Below are 24,421 nucleotides of genomic sequence, written 5' to 3'. Positions count from 1 at the left end.
GCATGAGTCAGGCATTTCTTGTAATGATTAGCTTTGAAAAAATGTAGATTTTTCTCTTTAAACTTTGAAATCCTAAACAAAATGAACTAAATTAGCACACAACATGGGTTGCAACCTAGATGGCCTAGCCTAACTGGCTCCAGTGTCCATTGAAGTTAAGGGCTGTGGCTGCTTGTGTTCTTTGAAAGCTGGATATTGAAGCTAAAAGCTGGACTGCATCTGTTTACAGTTTTGTCTGTTCCAGAATTAGTTCAAGATAAATGAATTTGAACCTGGAATTGGATTGGCTTTACATGAGAGTTTTTCTACAGAAAGGCAGGAGAAGGCTGTGTCCTTCTGATCTACATGTCATCAAAGGGTGGAAGGTTGGTTGTGGTTTCCTTTAAAAAATAGAAGGAAAAGTTTTATAGCAATCTGCAGCTAGGCCCATAGTGAGAGCTACTGAATAATGCATTGGGGCTTTTTTTTTTTTTTCCTTTTTTAGCTCAGAAAAAGCCCAAGTGCTTTCATGTGTTTAGCCAGTTGCACTCTAATATGCCAAGATCAAAAGCTATTGTTGAAAATCTCCTGTCCCTTTCCCTGATAGGAGTTGGCCTCATGGAGGTTGTCATGGAGCCTGATATGTGCTGTGGGGAAGAAGCAGCTGCAGCAGTCAGAGAGCTTCAGCTCATTCTTCAAACGCTTGGGAGCAGCCACGCAGTCATGGCAGGTACTGAAGGGGGAAGGTCATCTTCCCTTGTCACCAATAATTCTCTGCCTTTCCAGGAGTTTTGCAGCTTCTGGTTATTTTGCTTTCTGTCTTTTGCTATTCTGTCTGTTGTTTTTACAATCCTCAGGGCCTGTTCTAATGTCTGCCATGCTTCAGGTGCCTGTACGGCCCTGCTTTTGTCTGCAGAGCTTTGCAGTGCTAGATTTTATATGGCCTCACACAATATTTTTACAGGCTAGGTCTAGGCAGGAAGGAATATCCCCAGGGTTGTTGTAGTTTCCCCTGTCTGTCCTCAACTTGCTTGCTGCAGCGCTGTTGTGCAGAAGATCTGTTTTAAGGATCAGTTGTAGAATATTGAAGTTACAGGACGGGACAATATAGTAGGTGCATGGATCATCTTGTAAGTTGTGTCAGGTCTCAGCTAGTCATAGGGTGGTATAGGCAATAAACTTGTGCTGGTGTCATGGGTGAGATGGAGTAAATGACAGTGATTAGTGGACATGGGTGCTGGGGTTAATTTAAGAACCAACAAGACTGCAGCTTTTACCCTACTTGATCATTTCACACTTTATCTTTTCCTCCCCTGCAACATTATGTTCACTAGGTCTCAACTTGTACTACTACTAGGGAGATCACTGCTGGTCTGGGGAGATAGGCCAGAAAATTGTGTTCATGCTGTGCAGCAGGTTTGCAGATACCAGCATCAGGTGTTAGAGTCCAGTGTCACTAGGCATCTGCTGGCATTTGTCTCCACACATCTCTCAGATCTTTGGGATCCTTCCCTGCCTTCAAGATTGCTTTAGCCAAGATTGCTACTATCTTTCTGAGCCACTTCCTCTTGTGGGGAGCCCTGCTGTTGCCACCAGCTCTTTTCTCTGGAACCCTAAGGCCCCAGTTTTTGCAATAAGTGATGTGCAGAGGCACAGAATGTGATCAGCCTCCTAACATGTAACTCTGTCTCACATTCCTCTATTAATTGGAGGATTCAGGTCATACCCCTTCTGCTCAGTCCTAATGTTACCAAAATTTACAACCAGCCCATGATTACAGCTAATAAATAGTAGGCTTCTGCTTGAGAGTTTAAAAGAACAGCTTTGGGTATTAATCCCCTCCACACATACACCCAATTATCAGCTGCCTATTAATGTTTACAATGTAAACTGTATTTTTGCCTGTGACAGTTGGCCTCACTGTTCTGGCAACAAATTCAGTCCATAGTGAGAAACGAGTCAGAGTGGTCCATGTATCACCCGATAAATGGGATCCAATAAATGTTCCTAGTGATGCAAATCTAATTTAATATGGGGGGAAATAATAATTGCTAGACATTATGTGTCTGCATCTTTTCTAATACTAGTGTTACACATGTCTAATGGGACACAGCTGTTAATATTAAGCAGCCAGTTTGCATGCTTCTTCAAAGGCCTTCATGGAGATGCAGACTCTCCTTTATTGCTATTCAATTTGGCCCTAAGATTGCCACTGGCATTGCACTATGATACCTTTTATCACAGTGAGATTTCTGACTTTAGGGGACAATTCCAGTTAAGGGAATATTTTTCCTCCAGTATAGTTGGCTTTTAAAAGTAATTGGAATTTTGTTTGGTTTGGTTTTGATTGGTTTTGTTTTTAAAGTGGTGGTTTTAAGGGCTTTCTACTGTAGTCTTCCCTCATCATACTTACTTTCTTTCAGATAAAGGTTTTACATTCTTACCTTTATTTGGCTTGTGTGTTCAGTGCCCAGTTTATCAGGTGGTATTTCATTACAGCTAACGGATGAAAAGATTATTTCATTGCAAAGTGAAAGAAGCTGGGCTTAAAGTGGGTTTAAAGGAAAAAAGCTTTTTTAAGAACATTTGGGGCCTGGCTTTCCTTTCTTATGCCTGATTAACTTTATTGTCTTGTCACACTGACACCTACATCCAAGTAGAAGCAGGTCATGTCTCAAAATGGAGCAAGGGCAGGACAAGTCTATTCCTTTTTTGGAACAAGTACTCATTTCACCCCAAAGAGAGAGCACATGCAAAACACTTCTCTTGAAAGAGATGTTGGGTTATTCCAGCACCTTTGTCCTTCATCTGCATGTTTGGCAAGACTCTATGAGAGGAAATTAGTGTGCTATCATCCAGCCTGCTTTTGCAAGTGTACCAAGACCCCTCTAGTCAATTTACATCTATTGATTGGGAAGGATTCTGAAGTTGTAGCCATCTTCACAGGTTTAGCTCTGAGCTATTTTGCGCTCTCTTTAATAGTGCTGCTGTATCTAAACAGGAAGTGGTTTGTTTCTTTTTATCTGTATTTGGAATAAAGTTAGAAAAGAGGGAGGCTACACTTTCATTGTGCAGTATGGGAAAAATAATGATTCTTTTTAATACAGCCTCTCCTGTTTGTTTATTTCTACTAGTTGATATACTGCGGCAAGCTTTTTCTTCTCAGAAGGGATGTCTTTAGAGGGACAAAACTGGGAAAGATACAATTACGAATTACTTCTGGTCGGGTTGTTAAAGATCTCCAAGGTTAGAGATTTCACATTAGTCCTTCTTGGACTAAAAGCGCAGGATGCTTTTATATAAAACTTTGTATTCAGTTTCAGGTTTTGGCAACCAGGGGAATTGGGGGTGGGGGTGGAATTGCAGTTTCTTGGAGGAGAGGGAGGAAATTACAAAAAAATCTGCTACTCACAGTTTGTCCCTGAGCTGTAAATTTCCAAGAACACCTTAGTAAATCTGTTCAACATAACTGTAGGTTCTTGTGTTCCATGCTAGGGCAATATGTACCCATCAAACTGTAATTCCAAAAGTGTGGGGGTTTGCTGTTTTTAGAGGAATGGAAGCTCACAATCCACCACTTGCTTGTGTAATTCTTCCTTTTATTTAAGAGCTGTTAATCAGAAGCTTTTTTCACTGTATGGCTTAGAGGATCTGTGCTGCACTGCACCATGCAGTTTTCTCTGAGAGGAATTATAAGCAGTAATTAAAACCAAAACATTATTGTAGGAAAATGTTGAATTATTAGAGGCAGTGGCTTGAGGTGGAATCACAAACAGAAAGCTCTGATGAGGTGGTTTGTACTCTTTTCTGCACATACAGAAGTTATTAATGCTCTGCACATAACATGCAGTTTATTAATGCATGCCAAGGTTTTTACTCTAGTTTACAGGTCAGGCTATTCTGTTGATAAAATTTCCTTTTACAGAGGGTCAGCTGAGAGTGGATGCCAATGTTTCTGTGCATCACCCTGGAGAGCCTTATGGAGTGAGGACTGAAGTGAAGAATATCAATAGCGTACGATTCCTGGCAAAAGCAGTAGGTAAATGATGGTTGCTTCATTAAAAGAGTATTGTAGACACTTTATGTGGTCTCACATGAAATGTGTCAGCCTTAGAGTGCAGAAATTGGTCTCAAATGCCCTGACTAGCTTTGCCTGGGTGTCCCTTCCATGCACCCTGACTGTGAGTCCAGGAGTCTCATTTAAGCTCAGACTGAGGCCTTCAGACTTGATCTAAGCTATGTCAGCGTATGTGCCAGTTTTCAGCCCTGTCTCCCGGTAGACCTTTCTGTAGTCTTGTTCACAATGCTGTCTCTGGATTTACCTCCTTCTGCTTCTGACTGCACTCTGTGGATGCAGCCTAGACTCAGCTCATCCTCTCACCTTGACTGAGACTTTCAGTGAACTCTGTTAGTAGCACAAGCCCCTGCCCATGCCGTTCAGACTAGTGGGACTGCACCAGATAGCAACAGCTCTGCCTGTGCTGTGGTCACCCTCGGCTCCTGGCTTATCCCTCCTTGTGCAGCAGCCCTACTCTTGCTGCTTCCTGACAGAATAAATCTTAGTATGGGGTACTCTGGGGATAGCAGCCATATCAGTTTGCAGTTTTGTTACAGAGGTAACCCCCTGCCTGCAAAAAGAATAAAGCCGATGATTCAATACCTAATACGTTTATTATTGAAATATGTTAGCAGTAGCTTTCTGTCCTCCAGTGTAGAGGATTGCTTCCCACTGAGTATGGTAGGTGGTGTGTATGAAGTTCAGATGCAGATTGGGTATGAGCAAGAAGAGATGATTATTGCATCTGCAAAAGAAAACTCAACTGGGTGATTTGGAAGGTCACTAGGAATGTATTGCTTGGCTGCAGTGCCTGGGAGAAAATGTTTTCTATTTAAAGGAAATGAAAGAAGATGAGGAAAACTTGCAAAGAAGAAAACAGTTCTGGAGAGAGAGACAGTGACTGATAATTCTGCCTGTAACTACTGTGGTTGATTTCATTAAGTTTAAAACAACAAACTTATTCTGTTACTGCATAGCAGTGAAAAATGAAATACTGGAGTGTGCAAAAGCTAATAATGCAGTATTGGAGAAGGCTGAGGTTCTTACTGACTTCTTTGCCTCGGTCTTCACTCGCAAAGGCTCTGACCGCACCACCCAAGCCTTGGAAGGCAGACTCAGGGACTGTGAGAATGAAGACCTTGGTCCCACTGTAGGAGAGGATCTCCTTCAAGACCATCTTAAAAACCTGAACGTGCACAAGTCCATGGGACCTGATGAAATCCATCCGCAGGTACTGAAGGAGCGGGTGATTGAAGTTGCTAAGCCACTGTCCATCATATTTGAAAAATCATGGCAGTCAGGTGAAGTTCCTAATGACTGGAAAAAGGGAAATATAACCCCCATTTTCAAGAAGGGGAAAATGGATGACCCAGGGAATTACAGAGCAGTCAGTCTCACCTCTGTGCCTGGCAAAATCTTGGAGCAGATTCTCCTGAAAGGCATCCTAAGGCACATGAAAATCAACAAGGTGCTTGGTGACAGCCAGCATGGCTTCACGAAGGGGAAATCCTGCCTGACCAATTTGGTGGCCTTCTATGATAGGGCTACAGAGCTGATGGACAGGGGTAGAGCAGTTGACGTCATCTACCTGGACTTGTGCAAAGCTTTTGACACTGTCCCATGCAATATCCTTGTCTCTAAATTGGAGAGACATCAATTTGATGGATGAACCACTGTAGGAGAGGAACTGGCTGGATGGCTGCACGCAAAGAGTTGTGGTCAATGGCTCAATCACAGAATCACAGAATCCCAAGGGTTGGAAGGGACCTCAAAAGATCATCTAGTCCAACCCCCCTGCAAGAGCAGGGTAACCTAGAGTACATCATACAGGAACTTGTCCAGGCGGGCCTTGAATATCTCCAATGTAGGAGACTCCACAACCCCCCTGGGCAACCTGTTCCAGTGCTCTGTCACTCTTGATGTCCAGCTGGAGACCAGTAACGAGTGGTGTCCCTCAGGGATCGCTGTTGGGACTGGTCTTGTTTAACATCCTTGTGGGTGACATGGACAGTGGGATTGAGTGCGCCCTCAGCAAGTTTGCCGATGACACCAAGCTGTGTGGTTCGGTTGATACGCTGGAGGGAAGGAATGCCATCCAGAGGGACCTCGACACGTTTGTGAGGTGGACTGATGCCAACCTCATGAAGTTTAACCATGCCAAGTGCAAGGGCCTGCACCTGGGTTGGAGCAATCCCAGGCACAGCTACAGGTTGGGCAGAGAAGAGATTCAGAGCAGCCCTGCGGAGAAGGACTTGGGGGTGTTTGTCAATGAGAAAATGAACATGAGCCGGCTGCAGTGTGTGCTCTCTGTCCAGAAAGCCAACTGTATCCTGGGCTGCATCAAAAGGAGCATGACCAGCAAGTCAGAGGGGATCCTGCCCCTTTACTCTGCTCTGAGACCTCACCTGGAGTATTGTGTGCAGTTCTGGTGTCCTCAACATAAAAAGAACAAGTCCAGAGAAGGGCCACGAGGATGATCAGGGGACTGGAGCACCTCCCGTATGAAGACAGGCTGAGGAAGTTGGGGCTGTTCAGCCTGGAGAAGAGAAGGCTGCGTGGAGACCTCATAGCAGCCTTCCAGTGTCTGAAGGGGGGGCCTATAGGGGTGCTGGGGAGGGACTCTTCATTAGGGAGTGTAGTGATAGGACAAGGGGTAATGGGTTCAAACCTAAACAGGGGAAGTTAGGATTGGTTATAAGGAGGAAGTTTTTTACTGTGAGGGTGGTGAGGCACTGGAAGGGGTTGCCCAGGGAAGCTGTGAATGCTCCATCCCTGGTGGTGTTCAAGGCCAGGCTGGACAAAGCCTTGGGTGAGATGGTTTAGTGTGAGGTGTCCCTGCCCATGGCAGGGGGGTTGGAACTAGATGATCTTAAGGTCCTTTCCAACCCTAACTATTCTATGATTCTATAATAAGCTTACTCCTTTTGCTTTTGTTTCTGTCAGACTATGAAATACAAAGGCAAATTGAAGAACTTGAAAATGGAGGAGCAATTCTGAATGAAACAAGAGCCTTTGATTCCAGGCTTGGGTGAGTTTTTAGTTTGAAGGAGCATCAGGAGTAGCAGCTTTAGAGTGCCCTGGATACCTAGTGACATGATCAGGCCATGGTAACATGGTATTGCTCAACTTCTCTAAAGGTAATGTTCACAAGCATAGTCTCCTCACAGATAATAATATCTTCTTAAAGTTAAGACTTTTTCACAGCAGACTGTTATGTCAAGCAGGAAAATAACTGTCCTCTTACTTACACACATTCTTTGAAGTGCCTTTGAGAAGTTTTTCTGATCTTCATGAGGCAAGTTTTTGCCATAAAACTAGTTCTGTGGTGTACTTCTTACCACATCTTACTTGTTTTGGCTTTATTTTAGGTGCACTGTACCAATGAGAGACAAAGAAGGAAAACAGGATTACCGGTAATATTTGTATTTTGTCAAATGAAGTTAACATTTCAAGAACTGATAATTTAGGGGATCATTCCTTAAGTGTAGTCTGTGTAATGAGCACGCAAAGATGGCACAGTGAGTATATATTGGAAGTTTACTTTCCACTGGAAGGGGAAGAGACCTATCAAAACCAGTGCTAGTCTGAGCAGTTCAGATCTAGAACTGTGTCTCATCTCTGCTAAACCCATAGACCTTTCCCAAAACCTAAGTGTGTAGCTCAGAGTGGGTAAGTTGAAGGTTTACTCTGTGGCCAGTACAAGAGTATTCTTAAGAAAGCCTGACATAAAACGTAAGAATATTTGGAGTTAAGCATTGCTCCCTATTTAAGTAAATATCGAGGGAAATGGTTTTCAGATAGCAGGCCCTGCCTCTCAGTGCTTAAATTCTGTGATCACAGATCACAGTCACTCTTTGAAAATCCTAACTACTATTGAAGTGTGTCAGCATTCATAGGCAGGTTTCTACCTTAAGGTCTTTGTAGACCTAATGAAGATGTTAACCTTGCTAAGTACTTCTTGATTTCACCAATGTGAGGTGATAGCTATCAAACCATAAACAACCACCCAAGAAGGATTTAGCCAGAGGGTGAGGAGACAAGGTTCTGCTGGGAACAAGTTGCTGGTGAAGTGTTGCAAAGTAGCAGCACAGCTGCTTAATGCCCTAACATGGGAGGCAGTCACAGTGGTGTCTGGAGGGGAAGAGTGACATAGTTCACTGCTCTGGGCACTCTTTCTCCTGCTCTGTACATGCCTGCCCCCTCTCATGCTTAGATTCATTTTAGTGCTCATCCTCCCAGTAGTTCCCTGGATGTTCATCCCAGAGACAGTCTTCCTGTTACTCCCGGAGTTCACTTCCCAGCTGGAGAATTATAGTTCTGGAGAACTTTCAGAGCCTCTCAGCTTTGCCATATCTGTGTTCCTGTTAAATCTACATATATTCTACCACTGATCTTACTAGAGCAGAGCAAGGATATGAAAGCATCCCACAAACTTAAAATCTACTTTTTAAATTACTGATTGTAGAAATGCAGCGGAAAAGTCAGTGATAATTTTGTGAATCCCTTATTATGGTAGGCGCTGGCATGAGGCTTATTTAACAAGACTTATTCAGACAAATACAAAAGAAGATTCATTAAAGCCTAGGCAAAACTTGGGAGTTTGAGATATTTCAAATAAAGACCAGAAAGGTTATTACTAGTACCAAGATTATTATCAGTATTAAACTGTGGGGGGTTTTGAGATTTTTTTTTCCTGACTTAATGCTGCACATGATATTTTAAACTTAAGATCTATGTTTAAGCAGATTTGAAATAGAAATTATTATAGTTAATGTAGAGGGTGCCCCATGTCCTTTATTCTGATACTTTTGAACCCCTCATTTGATCATGTCAGAACAAGGTTTCTGCTTCAATCGCAGTTATCTGAGTGGTTTGAATTGGCCCCTTCTTTTTAAGGGAGCCTTTTGTTCTGTGGCAGCACCCTACTGAGCACAGTGACTTTGCTTTTAGCGCAGCATGGGATTTCATAAAGACTTTTGAAGTTAGTCTGAAAAAAGTTACAACCTGCCCAGTTCACTCCTGACCACTGGCTGTCAAATCTGGGTTTTTCCCTGCCAGTCCACTCCTGATTTTGTTCAGATCCACAATTCATGGTTGATGGCAGTGGGAGTGAGTTGTTCCCATATCTATTCTTCCTGGGTTTATTGGCATTTTTTTAATTATTATTTTGGGTGCAGATTTTCCATCATCAGCTCTTCAATAATCAGTGGCAAATACTCGAAGAAAACAGACTTTTCAGAGGCTATTTTCTCACTACTTAACAGTGATACAGGAAGTCATGAATTTTTAATAGTTTGTTTAGTTGAAAAAGTAATACAACTTCCAGGTAATATAAACTTGTGATATACATTTTATTCCTTGTTGCTTAGCTTCTGACTGAAAATAACTATAATGGATGTTTTCATTTTTACTAGCTTCATGCCAGAGCCAAACCTTCCTCCATTGATTCTGTATGATACAAAATCTTTGCCAGCTAATATGAACCATCAGCAAGTGGTAAATATTGATTGGATTCATGAGAGACTTCCTGACCTCCCCAGTGTGAAGAGAGCAAAGCTTGTTGAACAGTATGGGATTCTTCCTGAACACAGCTTCACCTTATTGGTAGGTCTGTTGATCAAATGCTAAAAGAAGCCTAGAAACTTCAAAAGTTGTGTGGTTTTTGAAAAGATTAACAAATGTCATATAAACCAGCTGTCCGCTCTTATGGATGCTTTTATTTGGAGATACATTCAGTGTGTGATTTGTATCTTGAAGCTATATACATGAATAGTGTGGAAAAGAAACCATACACGGTGCACCTAGAAGTGTTTCTCATGCAAGATGCAGTCAAATAACTGTTATTTAATATTGATCTTGTCTGTCTGCACATGGATGCACCCATGTCTTGACTACAGCAAACATACAACTTCCTGCTGAAAAACCCTTGTCTGCAGGTGCCTGCTTCTCTTGTCTTTGGGTGTGGAGCAGAGCTGGGCACCTTGTCAGTATTTAACAAATTGGTAGATGTGTTTTCCTGACTACAGAAGCAAAACCCAGTGTTTCAGTCTTTCAGCTTCATGTGCCTGTTGATCTGGCTTACACACTGTTTTGAAAAAACACATACTTATCCTTAGGTAAATACACTGAGTGGCTGTACATCAACTTCAAGCTCACAATGCAGTTTACTGGGGATAGGTTCAGAAGAGGGGATGAAGAAAGCAAAGGACGTGGCAAATACAGATTTAAATAAGGAAGTGACAGCAAAATGTCATAACTTCCAAAATTATTCTAAAAGACTTTCAACTTCTTAAATACAAACTGGGTCATCTCTCTTTGCCAGTGGTAATTCTTGTGGGGAGTTTAGCATACTCACCCAAGATTAGACATTTCATATAGCCAGCTAAGCTAGAACAGTGTACTGCTTTGGTTACCTCTGTGATGAGAGGATGCAGGAGAAGGGCTTCTTTAGAGTAAGATTCAGAGTGGAACTGTAAGTACTTTTAGACTGCCTTCTGGAGGAGTTCCTTTCCTTTGACTATGAATGTGGGGAGAGCAGTGCACATAACTACATAATATCCCTCCTTTGTGTGTCTGTTATTTAATACAGTTGTACAGAAGCTGATTCTACAGAAAAAAAAAGATGATTCTTTCTTCTGAAGAAAGCTGTTAGGAAAACTACTTCTATGGTTTTGTGCTATTTTAGTGAGTTGTAGATATTTCAGTGTTTGGTGGGCAGGTGAGTCAGAAGTCTCTTGAAGTTGTGAGGCTGCAGAAATAGCATTGAGAGGTGTCAGTAGTTCTTACCGTTCTATTTCAAAATGTGATTTTGCAGCCAGTACTCCTGTCCATGCATGTGGGTTTTTTTCACATCAACATATGTCTCACATATGAAAATGAACAGAGCTCTGAAGGGTAGGTGAGTCCTGAACCTTTTTTTTCTGACTTTTTTTCCTTCTTCTCCTGCTCTGTGGTGGGTTGACCCTGGCCAGCTGCTAAGCACCACAGTTGCTTGCTCATTTCCCTGCTGGTGGGATGAGGAAGAGAATAGGAAGAGCAAAAGCAAGAAGACTTGTAGTTTGAGATGAAGACACTTACATGAAGGAAAGAAGAAGGGAAGAACCTGAGAGATGTGAATGCCATCACTCACCGCCTTCCACAAGTAGAGTAGTGTGCAACCAGTCTCCTACCCATGACAGTGACTACTTCCCCCAAAATCCCCTTCATTTAGTTTTTCTGGTTGAGCAAGGCACTATATGGCATGGAATATACCCTTGGTCAGTTTGAGTTAGCTGTCGAGGTTGTGTCACCACCGCGCGTTGTGCCTACCTGCAGCCTACTCACTTGTGGTGTGCAGACTGGCAGAAAGAGAAAGTACTGCTCAGCAGCAGCCAAAGCACCAGTGTGTTGTCAGCGCTGCTTTAGTCACAAATCCAAAACACAGCACCCTCTTCAGAAAATGAGCTCCGTCCCAGCCAGACCTAGTACACCTACTCCTTTCACTTGGCATCAACACACTTCTTGGCCCATTTCAGTTTTGCTAGTATTGATTACTTCTGCTGCATCAGAAGAAGTTATCACCTACATCTATATATTTGCCTCATCAACTGCCCTTTCTTTCCAGCTGTTCTCTAAAATCCACTATTGCCTTTGCTTTTTCCTTTTAGCTTCTTTTTTTTTTTTTCCTTTTTGCAACACATAAGACAATTAATGAGCTCCAAGCTGAAATTTGGGATTCAGCTTGTAGTAGGGTAATGCATCCATTTGAATGCATGAAGTGAAAACATTCTTTATTGTGGGTCTTCTTTTATTGTGCATTAGAATGTCAGCATGTATACTTTACATAAAAGTTGCTTGCTTGTTCACTGGGAGACTACTTAACCTTAATTCATCTGAAAACGGTATGTCTGTTGCTGTGTTAAGCTTACAGCAGAAGTTGCAGGAGATTGCTGATAGGGCCAGATGCACAAATCTAATGAGTTTTCTTTCAGGTTAGAGCGCCCAGGAGTTCTCATTAAATAAATGGCAGTGATAGAGGGACAACTCTTAAAATATAAAATCTCTGTGCTGTGCCAGCTTGTTAGAGAAAGGATTACATGTCGAAGTTGTAATGAAACAATACCATACTTCAGCATGCAGGTTAGTTTTTGAGCTTGCTTCAGAGATTTATTCTTGTATAGTAGCTGCCTATTGGTACTGCAGTACTGAGAATCTGAGACCTCCTGCTTTGCAGTACAGAATGTACTGAAATGGGAGGGGAGCATTACCTATTTGTATCTTCATGGCTGAAATTTCTTAAGTGTAAACTGGTATTTTTTTGACAGTTTTATATAAATTGTGAAAATAAAGCTTCTGGTTCTGATTTCTTATTTGTAAAGAAACAATTCTTTGAGCTGTGCAGTCTACAGAGTATTTGAGTACTCTATTTCTGCATGCAATTCCTACTTTGCTGTGTAAACTGGTAGGCTGGAAAATACTTCAGTCAAGAAGGATCTTGGACAACGTTGCCAGTGATGATATTATAATATTTTTTCTTGCTTCCTATTGAGTCAAAAAATGAGATGCACTGGTATAGACATGAATGTCTTATGTTTTGTTTTCAGAGAGCATGCTGAGGTCTGGGGAGGTCTGACCAAAAAATAGATCGATTATCACAGTAAAACATTGGAAAAACTCAGTCTGATTTGAATCTGAATTCCTTTCTCCTTTGAATTCCAGGCCTTCCAATGCATTTACTGTTCCTCTGCTTACTTAGAAAGTGGCCATTTCACTTAGGCTTTGGCTTCCTGCTGTGGTGGAACAGTTACGTTGGTGAATCCTTTGAACCGTCAAAAGTGGGATGCTGTAGAAGCTGGTTTTGACCATTTTGTTTATGACACGCTGTCCTTGTACATGTTGGCGTGCAGGTGAATTTAAGCTTATTTTTAGAATTTAATGAACTTACAAGAACCTGTAGGAAAAAGTTTGGTTTCTCTGCTTGTCTGCTTTATTAGGCTAGATTTTCTGGGTTTTTTTCCCCAACAATCTCTCACATTTTTGCAGCAGTTATCTCACAGTTGGTTATTGTGGGAACTGTGATGGTGAAAATGGGACTAAGAAAGCAGAAAAAGACATTTTATTTGTGAACATTGATGTAGTTTTCTTCTTCAAGTTCTTTGGGAAACATTATTGGTGTTTAAAAGCATAAGCTTGCATTGCAGATCCAGTGCCCCTAAAGATTGTACCTGTGGTATTCCATAAAATTATGTATTGCTTTAAACTTGTTTAAAAAAAAACATCTGAAATCACTCCTTCAGCAGTTTTTTGACATTTCAGGACTATTAAATGATCATTTTAAACCATGTCTAAAAAAAAGAAATTTGAATCTCGTTGAAATATTGGTATGTCAGGTTTCATGCCAGTGAGACTCTCATCAAGAAAGTTACAGCCTATTTGGTGTGTAATGAGGGCACCAAGTGGGCCTGGATCACAAACACAGACCTGCGATTCCAGATTTCTGGTTTTCCTGCTCTGAAGATTAAAATACATTATTCAGAACTAGGGAGAACAATCAAGTTTAGCATTCCTGTAAAGCAGCATGTTGGAGCGTGCAGTGGTTTACAGTTCAGATCTGTAACAAGGGATGGGGGGAGTTGGTGGGTGGAGTCAATTTGGCATGAAGGAAGTTGACCAAAACACAGAACAAACTAAACTCAAGTTTGAGTAGTGCAGTGTGTAGAAATGGAAGATAATGAAGTTATGCCTATGTTTTTTTCCTACTATGACAAGAAAAATAAGAAAAATGTTTCATTTCTGTCAGTCATTTTGGTGTTTTGATATTCTGCCTCACGCATTTCAGTCAAGCACTGGGTTTTCCTACTGTTTGGCTACAGAAAATGACAGTCCCTTTAAAAAACCTAAAATACAAAGGAATTTTGAGGAGTATGATTTTATATGCCCAAGTAGTGAGTATGGGGTTCGGTACCTGGTAGCATGTGTAAGTCTGAGTATTTCTGGGCTTTTTTGCTCTTGCTGCCTGGAAATCATGTGATTAAAATGTTAATGCTGAGTATGTTGTCTTTGACTTGGAAAGGTCTTGCAGCAGGGTCAGAGCCATAGCTCCAGCCAGGCTGATGATATCCAGAGGTCTTCATGTGCCCACTGCTAGAGATAAGCTCTCTAGCCTACACATGATGATACTGTGGACATGCTGCGCTGGAGTTGCGTAGCCTGTGTTCAGCCATGTGGCAGCTAACTGCAGACCTTGGTTTTGTGTGCATTTCAATGTTGTAGCAAGACCTACTTCGTGTGGAGTGTTTGTAAAACCTTCTGCAGCACGTGTAAAGAAACCAACATTTATATTTGCTCATTTTCCTACATAAATTAGACAGGTGGTTTTGTGGAAGGGAACCCACTGTTTAAATAATCATTGTGTGTTTGCGCTATTGAATCCTGAGGTGAATTAGAAAGAGTACAGTGCTTAGGAATGCATCATTTTAGCTATTCCACTTAACACACACAGAGTTTTTAATCAAGTTCCCTGTACTTTGGTACAGTATCTGGCTTTTTTTGAGCCACGTTTGTTGCTCTAGTCTATTTAGCCTTAATTTCACAATCAGATTTCACATAATTTGATTACAATGTAACTGCTAGTTAAATTTATAAGAATGCTGGAAAAAGAAGGGAATTGTGTCTGTGCATATTAGATGGATAAGGAGGAGGTAAAATATTTACAAGGTTTACCTTGGTGCACAAAAGACCTCAGTGGCTTTCCTAGGATGAGAACTTGGTTTCTTTGCTGATGGTCTCAATGTAAAGGGGAAAGGTCTGATTTCTGTCACACCAGCTTTACTTTACATGTCAGCCATTACTCTTAAGTACATCTTGTTTTGTTTCACAGAACAGAGGACAGTAGTCTGCAGTCTTCTCAAAAGCCATATGTCATCACAGTGTGCTGTCTAGAGGTGTTGGAAGTTTGTGTTGTGAAAGTTCTGAGGAGGAAAGTCTAAAACTCTGTGTTGCAATGGTGATAAATTGCCTTTGAAACCCAAGGCAAATTAGACTGTTTTGGTAGTGAGGTGTTTGAGGGGAAAAGTCAGGCTTTGGTATAGCGTGTACCTAAACTCTTTTTTGCTCAGAATTGTTCAGAGATCTGCCTGCAGTCAGTATGTGCTTGGGAGCAGCTTTTTGCTGCGATGACAGTATACTTAGAATAGCTCCTTGGCTGTCTCTGAACTGTTACCTCTCAACTTCTGAGAGCTGGCTTGTCCCCCTGTGTTTTTATGCCACGCGCTGCAGAAGTTCAGTGGTATGCTGGATTTGGATTCCTCCTTGAAAAGGTAGGAGGTGCCACTTACTATCTCTTCAACCTTTGGTAGACCTGATGAGTTCTGTGCTACAGTTAGAGATCCATCCCTGCCTTGATGACAAACACCACAGCATTCAACAGACTGTGCAGTATCTGTTCTTCTAAAAACACTCTATTTCACTTAGGCTATAAATTGAATCCCCTACTGTCATATCTTCTGAGCATTTAGGGTGCTGTGGGAAAGCCTACATAGCTTCTCTGGAGGAAAAAAAACTTGAACTCTGCTTCTTATGTTATGACCTTTCCGTATCATTGAAGGGTGAATGCAAGCTAAACGTATTCCTTCAATCCAAAATAAATAGAAGTGATTGCAAGACTGAGTGAAATATCTGTAGACGGTTTCAGGAAAAGTCTCTTCTTGGTAAAACGTAGCGTGTCAGCCTGTTAGATTGGCAGCATTATATTTGCTAGCATTATACTTACTGAAAACACATGAGAAGATGAGAAAGCTTCTCCCAAGGTGCTAATTTTAGGGAGGAGTTAAGAGGAAGATCACTTTTATTGGAAGCACCATTGAAACAGGCAGGCGGGCAGGTAAGCTGTATGTACCTGTTCTAGGCATAACACAATTTATTTGCTGTTACACTAATAAAATTCCTCCAAAGTCTTGTGACTCTGCAGTGCATTCACAAAACCAAGTTTACTTTAGGATTGAGTATTTATACTCCAAATGTATAGTTAATGATGTTTGCACTCTGGTAACTTTTTGCTGCATTTATCTTTCCTTAAACAGAATGAAGATGGATTAACAGAATTCTTTGAAGATGTGGTAAAACATACCCAAATGAAGCCAAAGAAAGTGCTCGGCTGGATTCTAAATGACATGCTCAGTTATTTGAACCAACATTCCCTTACAGTAAAGGAAAGGTCAGGCTTCTTGATTACTACAGCTGTGAAACAAAAGTCATCCTTTCCTCATATGTCATGGATAGTATAGTGTCACTCCGTTGCTCACTTGTACTTTAGTTACCTATAAGTTCATTGTGCTAGGCACAGTGCTGTATAGGTCTTGACACTGTCACACTGAATGAACTTAACCAACTATCTTGCAGAGAAGAGGACCATGTAGTTAAGAGCAGTAATCAGTCTTCCTTCTTTGGAATATGGCAATGGTAAGGTATAGTCAGGCTATAATATCCTAAAGCTGGGTAGAGTGTGTCTAGTAGCTTGTCATGCTAAACTGTGTTATCTTTAGCCTTACCCTATGAAGTAACTTCTGTCCCCTTCTTCCCTAGCCCAGTCAGTTCTTCTATCCTGGCTGACCTTCTGAACCTTCTAGAAAAAAAGCAAATTTCTTCTTCAGCAGCCAAGCAAGTAAGTACCTTCCCGATTTTACTGTACCTTGAATCTGTTGGTGCTTACTCCATTCATGTAGCAATCTTGTGATCAGTGTGTGCCAGTACATCAGTTGCTTTTAAAGGAAATCTTTTGAGTGTTGATGAAGGGTAAATTTTGTATGTATACTATATAGATGGAAATGCCTCGTGTATATAGTCTTACAGGTACGTCTGCATATTCAGCGTTAGAAGGAGGTGCAAACCAAATTGTAGATCTAAGCAATGTAAACTAAGGACAGCTAAGTAATCTTGCTCCTGAACAGACTGGACACTGGATCTCAGTTTCACAGTTCGAGTCAGTTAAGCTGAGACTGTCAGTTACTAGGTACTAAGGGGAGAGTAAGGTCTATGTTCCTAAGCATTAGCATGTGGAAAAGGCTAGAGCATAGTCACAGAAAGAGTTCTGCTATTGATGTACCCTTGAGTCAGAAGTGGAGAGGTCTGGCCTTTCTTTTATTGCTGCTTCTTTGAGCAAGGACTGTCATGGACCTCTCAAGCAAGTATGAATGGGAAAGCTAGTTTCTCCATCCTTTAAAATGCCATCCTCCTTAGGACAGTCTGAAAAAGCAGCTTGATGATTTGTATCTAAAATTGTGAACTGCTTATGATGGGTATGGTGACTGCTGTGCCTACAAACAAAATCTGGAGGGGTTTTGCGATAGGAAGTAATCTGTCATTCACCTTCAGTTGTTGCCAGCTCATTTATGTGGAATGCATTGTCTTTTCAAATGAATTAGTATCCTGTAGATGAATATATGAGGTGAGTGTTTCTTCTCAGGTGTTTATCAGTGAAAATTTTCATGAAGATACTTAACTTCCCTTGTCTGCTTTCAGACATTTAACACTGGAATACACAGGGCAGGTTTCCATCTTTTTAGCTCATACTGGTTTAATCAAAGAACAACTTGATAGCATTGAAGTCGGTTCAGGCTTTTAGTATGAATATAAACCGAGTGTAACTGTTGCAAATGTCCCTCTTTGCCCTACTTGGAGACATTTGAACTCCTTGGTTTGTTGTTTTCTTTTTAGGAGATGCTTGTGGTTCCTACTGAGGTTGGTCTTGTTGGTCTGCTTCTGTGAACAGCCAGCTGCATATGACAGGTGTCATAAATAAGGATTTAAGTGCCTGACTTCAGACATGTGCATTTGGAAATTTTGGAAAAGTAAAAGCTTCAAAAAGGAGATAAAGTATTAATAGGAAAAGCATTGGCATGCAGAGCACTTCTGTGCCTGCGGGGTGATGGCACACCCATCAGTTTGGTGTCTCCATTTGAAAGAGAAGCTTCAGAACTCCAGCCTCTTAACTCTGGGCTTCCTTGTGAAGGTAGAGACAGGGACTAATGCTTTTCTATGGGAGTTTTTTGCCTTGTAATATATTTGTGTGCCAGCACTTCTGACAGGTTATGAAGCGTCAGGAATTTCAGAGATGCTTTTCTTGTTTAATTACCAAATCCTTGCAACGAGCACATTGTGCTCAGTGTTCTGAAGTCGGACACAGAAATAACAATACTGTTAGCCATCACTGAGTGATCCCATCAAACTGCAGAAACCTTGCCACATTTAGAAAAGTATTTTGGTTGCCTGGATGTCAGAAGAATAACAAATGTTTATAACAATTCTCAGCAGTAGGCAGAGATAGGGGATGGCCTGAGGGCAGAGAGGGCTATATATACACACCGGCAGATGAACTGCAGCACTTGGGGTGGGGGGGAACAAACTGCAGTGGTAGGGACAGATCCAATGAGAAAAGATGGAAGGGTTCTATGGGGTGAGTGCATAGACATGCAGACACATACATGCTCACTGCAGGAAGCTATTAACAGTTTAAATTTTTTAAGAGGTTTTGTGTTCTGTCTCTGCTGTATAAGGCAGCAAAACACAGGCAGATGAAAGCTGTGAACACTGATTATAGACACAGAAACACAGAACATTGTTATGGTAGGATGCATATGTCAAGGAAAGGGCACTGTGTGCTTAGATAATTACCACTTAGGTAATTACAGAGCTCACGCCCAACTTGCCATCAAATATAGCATCCTACTCCAGAGGTCTCCGAAGCAGCTCTAGACTGGCATGCCTGTGCAGGGGGGAACAGCTTCAGCTCTGCCTGTGCACAGGGTGGTGGAGTGATTGCGTCCTGGGTTCAGGGACTTGCATAGGTGTTCTGAAGTTCACAGTGGGAGGTGCCCGTGCTGCTCACCAGGGCTGAAACCAGTCTGTTGTGGTGGGGACCATGCCCAAGATAGGGCCCTAGTCCTGGTTTGCAGGGCTGGCAGTGGGTATGTTACTGGTATAAGGGGCCTGCCTTTGAGTTACGGCACTGTGGGAGGAGGCTGGGTCCTGCAGCAGAGAAGCAGGACCCTGCTGCTGAGAGACATGATGAAACTACTCCATTTGGACACCCTTGTGTGTTCTCTGGGGACCTGTAGCAAGGTACGGAGCAGAGAAGACCACAGGTCTTGTTTACTTCTGCAGTTGCATAGGTCACACACGTAGGAGTAACTTCAGCAGACCCTTGGAACGCCTACTTTAAAGTAGAGAATAGGGAAATGAGTACAGTACACAAACCTAAACAGAACCATCTGCTTTGACAATTACGGCTCCACCATCTGGAGGACTGAACCCAGCCTGCCCCTCACTTTTGTTAGAGGCTGAGGGACAACTGCCAGACGTTGAGATTTCCATCCTGGAAATGAGAGATGCCCCCAGGACTGACTCAAGTGGTACTGCCTGCTGCTTCCCTCCCACCCTTGGCAGCAAATCACTGCAGATAGGGTTTCCAGTTGGAGCGTTCTCAGGAACAGCAGTCAGCTGGCACATTCACCGGTTGCAAAATGTTTGATATGATGCCCGTGGCAGCCAGACGTGTAAGTCCCGATTAATTCATCTTGACCAGTGGTTTGCTTGCTATGCCTGTGTATGTAGAGACTGCAGAACATCATTAAACTCTAATCATGCTCAGGTAGGAATCAATAGTAGAAACTACTGAGATTTCAGTAATGGAAATGAGGCCTGAGATTCTCGTTTTGGCTCTGGAGACTTCATCATTTGCTCCTCCTGTTCTGGTGCAGGCAGTTTGTGTAAATGACTTGAAATAGTTTTTTAAACTGCTTTCTTTAGATTCATACTCCGTGCCAGGTGGAAAAACACATTTTTAAAAGTGCATCTTTGACAGGTCTTGGCCACATCTCTTTCTGCTTTCCTACGCACCTGTAAACAAACAAGGGCCTTGATAACATTGTTGCTCTACTAGCAAGTGAAGATGCTTGTTACCAAATTGAAAAGTACACACAATGCAGATGTCAAAGGGCAAATCTGGTGCCTTCAAGGTTTCTAATGGGCCAGCTTTTCTCCATGCCAAGAGATGTTTGGCATAGGAATAGCAGGGAATCAGAGCTGGATCTCTGGCTGTCAAGCTGTCCTGCCCCTGATCTAAGTCAGCCTGATGTACGAGTTGCTCCAGGGTAACTGCCATGGTTGGCTGTGTAGATTTTGTTGCCGATTTTCCCCTCCTGCAACCCATGGCATCCTGCCTGAATACATATCCATCCTAAAAATCCCATCTGCCTTTTCCCAGGAGAGTGCTATGGCTTATTCATTGTCCAGCCCCTGATTTGTGCAACATTTCAGAGTCTCCAGGGCATTTTGCTATGGGCTGTGCTGTGCAAAGAGGACGGGGCTCCTTCTGAGGGGTGATGTGCTGTCCCTGTGCCTTGGGAGGCCTTGAGGACAGAACACTTCCTGTTAGGTCCCTCAGGGAAGGAACAGAGGGGGCTGCCTGGGGCAGCAATGAAGTGTAATGAGAATAACCAGCCTGCAGAAAGGCTGAATCTCTGTTGGATGTATTTCTTTCTACAAGTATTCCAGGTAGTGCTGGCATGATGGCTTTTAAGTACTGCATTAGAAGGAAGATCCAGTAGAAAAGACATCATATACTGCACTGATTTATTTAGACAGAAACACCTGAAAGCTTTACTTATAGCAGGTATAACTCTGGCTGCTTATCAGTAAATGTAATATTGTGATGCTCCTTTAACCCTCCTAGGGAAAAAACAAGATGTAGCTGCCACAGTACAGCTGCGTCTCAGTGCTCGCTCTCAAGGGCTCCAGCAGAGTGATAAGATCCCATTAAAAGCTTTGGGGTGCTGCTGGCACACAGATCTCCTCTTGGAGGAATTGTGTCAATGCATGGTTCTTAAATACCTGTTGTGGCTATGAAATTCTTTAACTGAAGGTCTTTTGTACCAGAAAATTTGCCATGCTGAAGAAGATTGCTGAGATACCTAAGACAAGCCAAGATGCCATAGAATTGTAGAATAGTTAAGGTTGGAAAGGACCGTAAGATCGTCTAGTTCCAACCCCCCTGCCCTACCATCCCACATGCTTCATTTTCTCTAAGCTGTCTTGCTGCCCTGCTAATGGTTTAACATGCAGTTTGAATGCCCCTTCTTGTCTCCCATCCCAGGCTTCTCTTCCTCCTACAGTGAGTATTTAATGCTGAAATTTTGCCATGACATCCATTTCCATATTGGTATCCAAGCAGTGGCCCAAACATAAAATTACATCTTCAGCTCAGGATGGAGTACAAGCAGCTGCTTTAATAAGGGTTTTCTTTCTCTCCTCCCACAGCTCTGAAATAAGAGCAAAGTGAATACAGAGAATGACTGCCCAAGGAAATTGTTTTTTTTATAAATGTTCTCTTCTTTCCAGTTTATTCCAGGGAGATAGCCCTGCTGCAGCATAGGCAAACAACTAGCATTCACAGGTGATTATTCCAGAGGCGTGGGTTCGCCCAGCCATCCAATACTTGGAGGTGATGCATAGGTGGGCTGGAGCTGCTGCATTCATTCTGCTCAGCGCTATTTTTCTTCTGTTTTGTCACACATACCTTCATTACAGCTTGCTGATGAGAACTGGTAATGGGGTGAGTTACCTGGGACTGGACTTGGTACAATAGTTAGCTAATGGTCAGTTCCTGGGCAGAGACATTGCTCATGAAAATGCATTTGCTTAGTGCTCTCAGGCAGTTCTTGTGAATCATGTGAGATCAGCATGAGTACTGCCAGAGGAGCAGCCCTGCAGTCGATGACAGTCCTGCCATCCGTGGTGACCCCCTCTCCCAGTGAGGAGTGCTCAGGAAACACCTGTGAGGAGGCAGGGTACAGGCACTGGGTGGTAGCAGGCAGTCCCCGGTGCTGTGGTAGGCTGCAGAGCACCGGCTGCAAACCATTAACCTGTGCTCATGCAGTAAGTGAAAATGTTTTGTCTTATCTCAGGGAGCAGAAAAGGAGGGAGAGTGCAAGAGCCATTTCAGCAAGGACTAAATCTTGGGTTTGTTCAAATTTAGACAATCTGCTGTTGCTTTAAATAAAACCTGGCTTCTTGGATCAGTAACTGAAATACTGCATATAAACAACCTTGCTAAGACACTGACCTCTGCTACACACTGTGGCTTTCAGGTGCTTGTGGAATTGTGGAAAGGAAAAGGGAAGACTCCTCTTGAAATTGTTAAAGAAAAGAAACTTGAACTGATACAGGATCAAGAAGCACTTGAACAGATCTGCCAGGCTGTGATTGATGAACAAGAAGATGAGGTGATTATGATGGTGGAGGGAAGCTTGTACTCTACAGCAGTATGTGGCATTAAAAAGGGGGTTAAAATGGGGTCTTTTTTTTCCCACTGTTGATTGGCATTTGAGCTGTAGAGCCAGTATCGGAGCAGTAAAGCTGCTGCTGCTGAGCGATTATCAGCCTTTTCTTCTCCTTTCTTGGTAAAATCCAAGTGTTTTTTTAGAAATGGAAGCTTGCACAAAATGATCAGCAGAAGAAATTACCAGTCTGGCTAATGCGCTAAGTCATTCTGAGACACCATGAAAACTTAATGCAAAACTGTAGGGCCCTGTCCCTCTGCAGCTGTACCACCATTAACCTGACCTGTTACCTGGCCACCTCACTCTGATTTTTACGTCATCCTTTGTGATATTAGGACAACACAGTTACAAAGCTGGAGACTGAAGCTACCTGCCAGCAAGAAATATATTAGCTATGGAATTAGAGGCTGTACCAGAGCTGGCAAGGCAAAAATTTTTCTTGCATCTGTCTCTTCCCCACGTCCCCGTCTCCCTTCACTGCCAAAGAGAAGAGTCCAGCTGGCTCTCAGTGTGGGGTGGCAAGGAGCCGGACCCTGTGGCAGCGGTGGCTCCAGAGCTGCTTCCCTTCTGCTCTGCAAAAGGGAAGATGAGGGTTTGGCTCTTCCCCATCTCCTTGGAAGGACACGCAGCAGCCTGCTTCGCTTATCAGTCTAACAAAGTCTGAGCTGGGAAAAAGGGAAAACAAACTTGTTTATTGTGAAGGGGAGGAGCAGGAAGGGATCCTGACAAGAGTCTAAAATCCATCTTATAAAAAGCAAAATGAAAACGAGTACTTACATGTTCTCTGGAGTGCAAATGTAAAAGCAGAAGTGAATAGCTTCCTTTTAATATAAACATTGTCTGGCTACATTTGCCATTTGGAAAAAAAACCATTAGCATCTTTTGAGAACAATACCACCCACCCCAGATCTCACTGGGGGATGCTAACAGCTCTGCAAGAGCTTTTGATAAAGAAAATGAGCCTGCAGTAGGTCGGTGTGACCTCCATCAGGCTGACTCATTTGCAGAGCCTGATAAAAGTGCTGCTGTGTTCTCAGCCTGGATAGAAAGAACATTGGAACGGATTGGGAAGTACAGAAGCTGAAGGTCCATAACTGCACTCCCATTTCAATAATAATGCTTTCTCCAAGAATGTTAATTCCTCTCTGTTTTCCCCTGTTTTTGTCAAACTGAATGCAAGTAGGATGGCCTTGCTTTCTGAACTTTCTCCAGGTGATTCTTTCACCAAGGCAAAAGCTGCCTTGAAGGCCTGTACTACACTGCTTCAAATTGCTGCAAGAGCTCGCCTTACAAAATAGCGTTAGCTCCATACTTGGGGGAGACAAGGGGGGGAAGGGAACTACACTGTTTTTCTAGCAACTTTCTTTAAAATAAGCTAACTTACAAAGAATTGCTCAAGCCACCACCGGGCACCTCATGAAAATGCAGCACCTGGATTGTGCTGCCCTTTGTCCCACACAGGTAATCTCTCATAGCTCGGGAGTGACAAGTCCTTCTCACTCTGTGACACTACAGAAAAGATTTTAGTCTGCCAATAATTTGTATACTATGACTAGCAGCAATATTTGCATTTGTGCTTGGGGTTGGCACAGTTGGTGGTTCATATGTTCACAATCCTTCCCTTAGTATCTGTAAATATGACCTCCTGTTGGACTGAAGCTATCACGTTTTGCCCAGTAATTGACAACACAGAGAATGCTTTCCCTGCCACAAGGCCAGGTGCATGTCTTTCAGCAGTAGCATCTCCTTTAGGAATGCCCAGAAAGCTGAAATTTCCAGTGGTTTTTTTTCACTGTCCTTACTTAGCTTTTAAACATGGCCATTGCTATTTTGTAGGTGATTGTGCATCAAACACTAGCTGTCTGCTAGGAGGTCATATTTCTGATCGCTTAATTAATTGCTGTGTTTGAAAGGATTCCTTGCTTAAAGGAAGTAACTTGCTGTTACAGAAACACCTACGTTTGTGCTTGAAGGACCTCACATTATCAAACAGAGTAAGATTTGATGCAAATTACTTGTTACAACTGAGCATGATATTGAGTGAAAAGCTAGATCCTATTAGCAAGAGAAG

At 42.5% G+C, this 24,421-nt stretch overlaps 1 protein-coding gene across 2 annotated transcripts in view; it reads left to right on the top strand.

The window, feature by feature from the left end:
• Positions 1-24,421, top strand: part of GATB (glutamyl-tRNA amidotransferase subunit B) — a 44,998-nt gene that overhangs the window by 19,656 nt on the left and 921 nt on the right. Inside the window, exons 5-12 of one of the 2 annotated variants that reach the window (XM_057419037.1) lie at positions 587-709; positions 3,905-4,018; positions 6,980-7,064; positions 7,405-7,449; positions 9,451-9,640; positions 16,096-16,229; positions 16,598-16,676; positions 22,159-22,293. In XM_057419037.1, the coding sequence (XP_057275020.1) occupies positions 587-709; positions 3,905-4,018; positions 6,980-7,064; positions 7,405-7,449; positions 9,451-9,640; positions 16,096-16,229; positions 16,598-16,676; positions 22,159-22,293 (905 nt within the window). The remainder of the gene's footprint in view (positions 1-586; positions 710-3,904; positions 4,019-6,979; positions 7,065-7,404; positions 7,450-9,450; positions 9,641-16,095; positions 16,230-16,597; positions 16,677-22,158; positions 22,294-24,421) is intronic. The other variant, XM_057419038.1, reaches the window with a different exon arrangement.

This window comes from Pezoporus wallicus, unplaced genomic scaffold (assembly GCF_028554395.1).
Source record: "Pezoporus wallicus isolate ANWC-B61680 ecotype Strahan unplaced genomic scaffold, APGP_CSIRO_Pwel_v1 contig_2384, whole genome shotgun sequence".
In the NCBI taxonomy this organism is placed as follows: Eukaryota; Metazoa; Chordata; class Aves; order Psittaciformes; family Psittacidae; genus Pezoporus; species Pezoporus wallicus.
The sequence above is the reverse complement of the archived record's forward strand: the minus strand, read 5'-3'. Positions and strand labels throughout refer to the sequence as shown.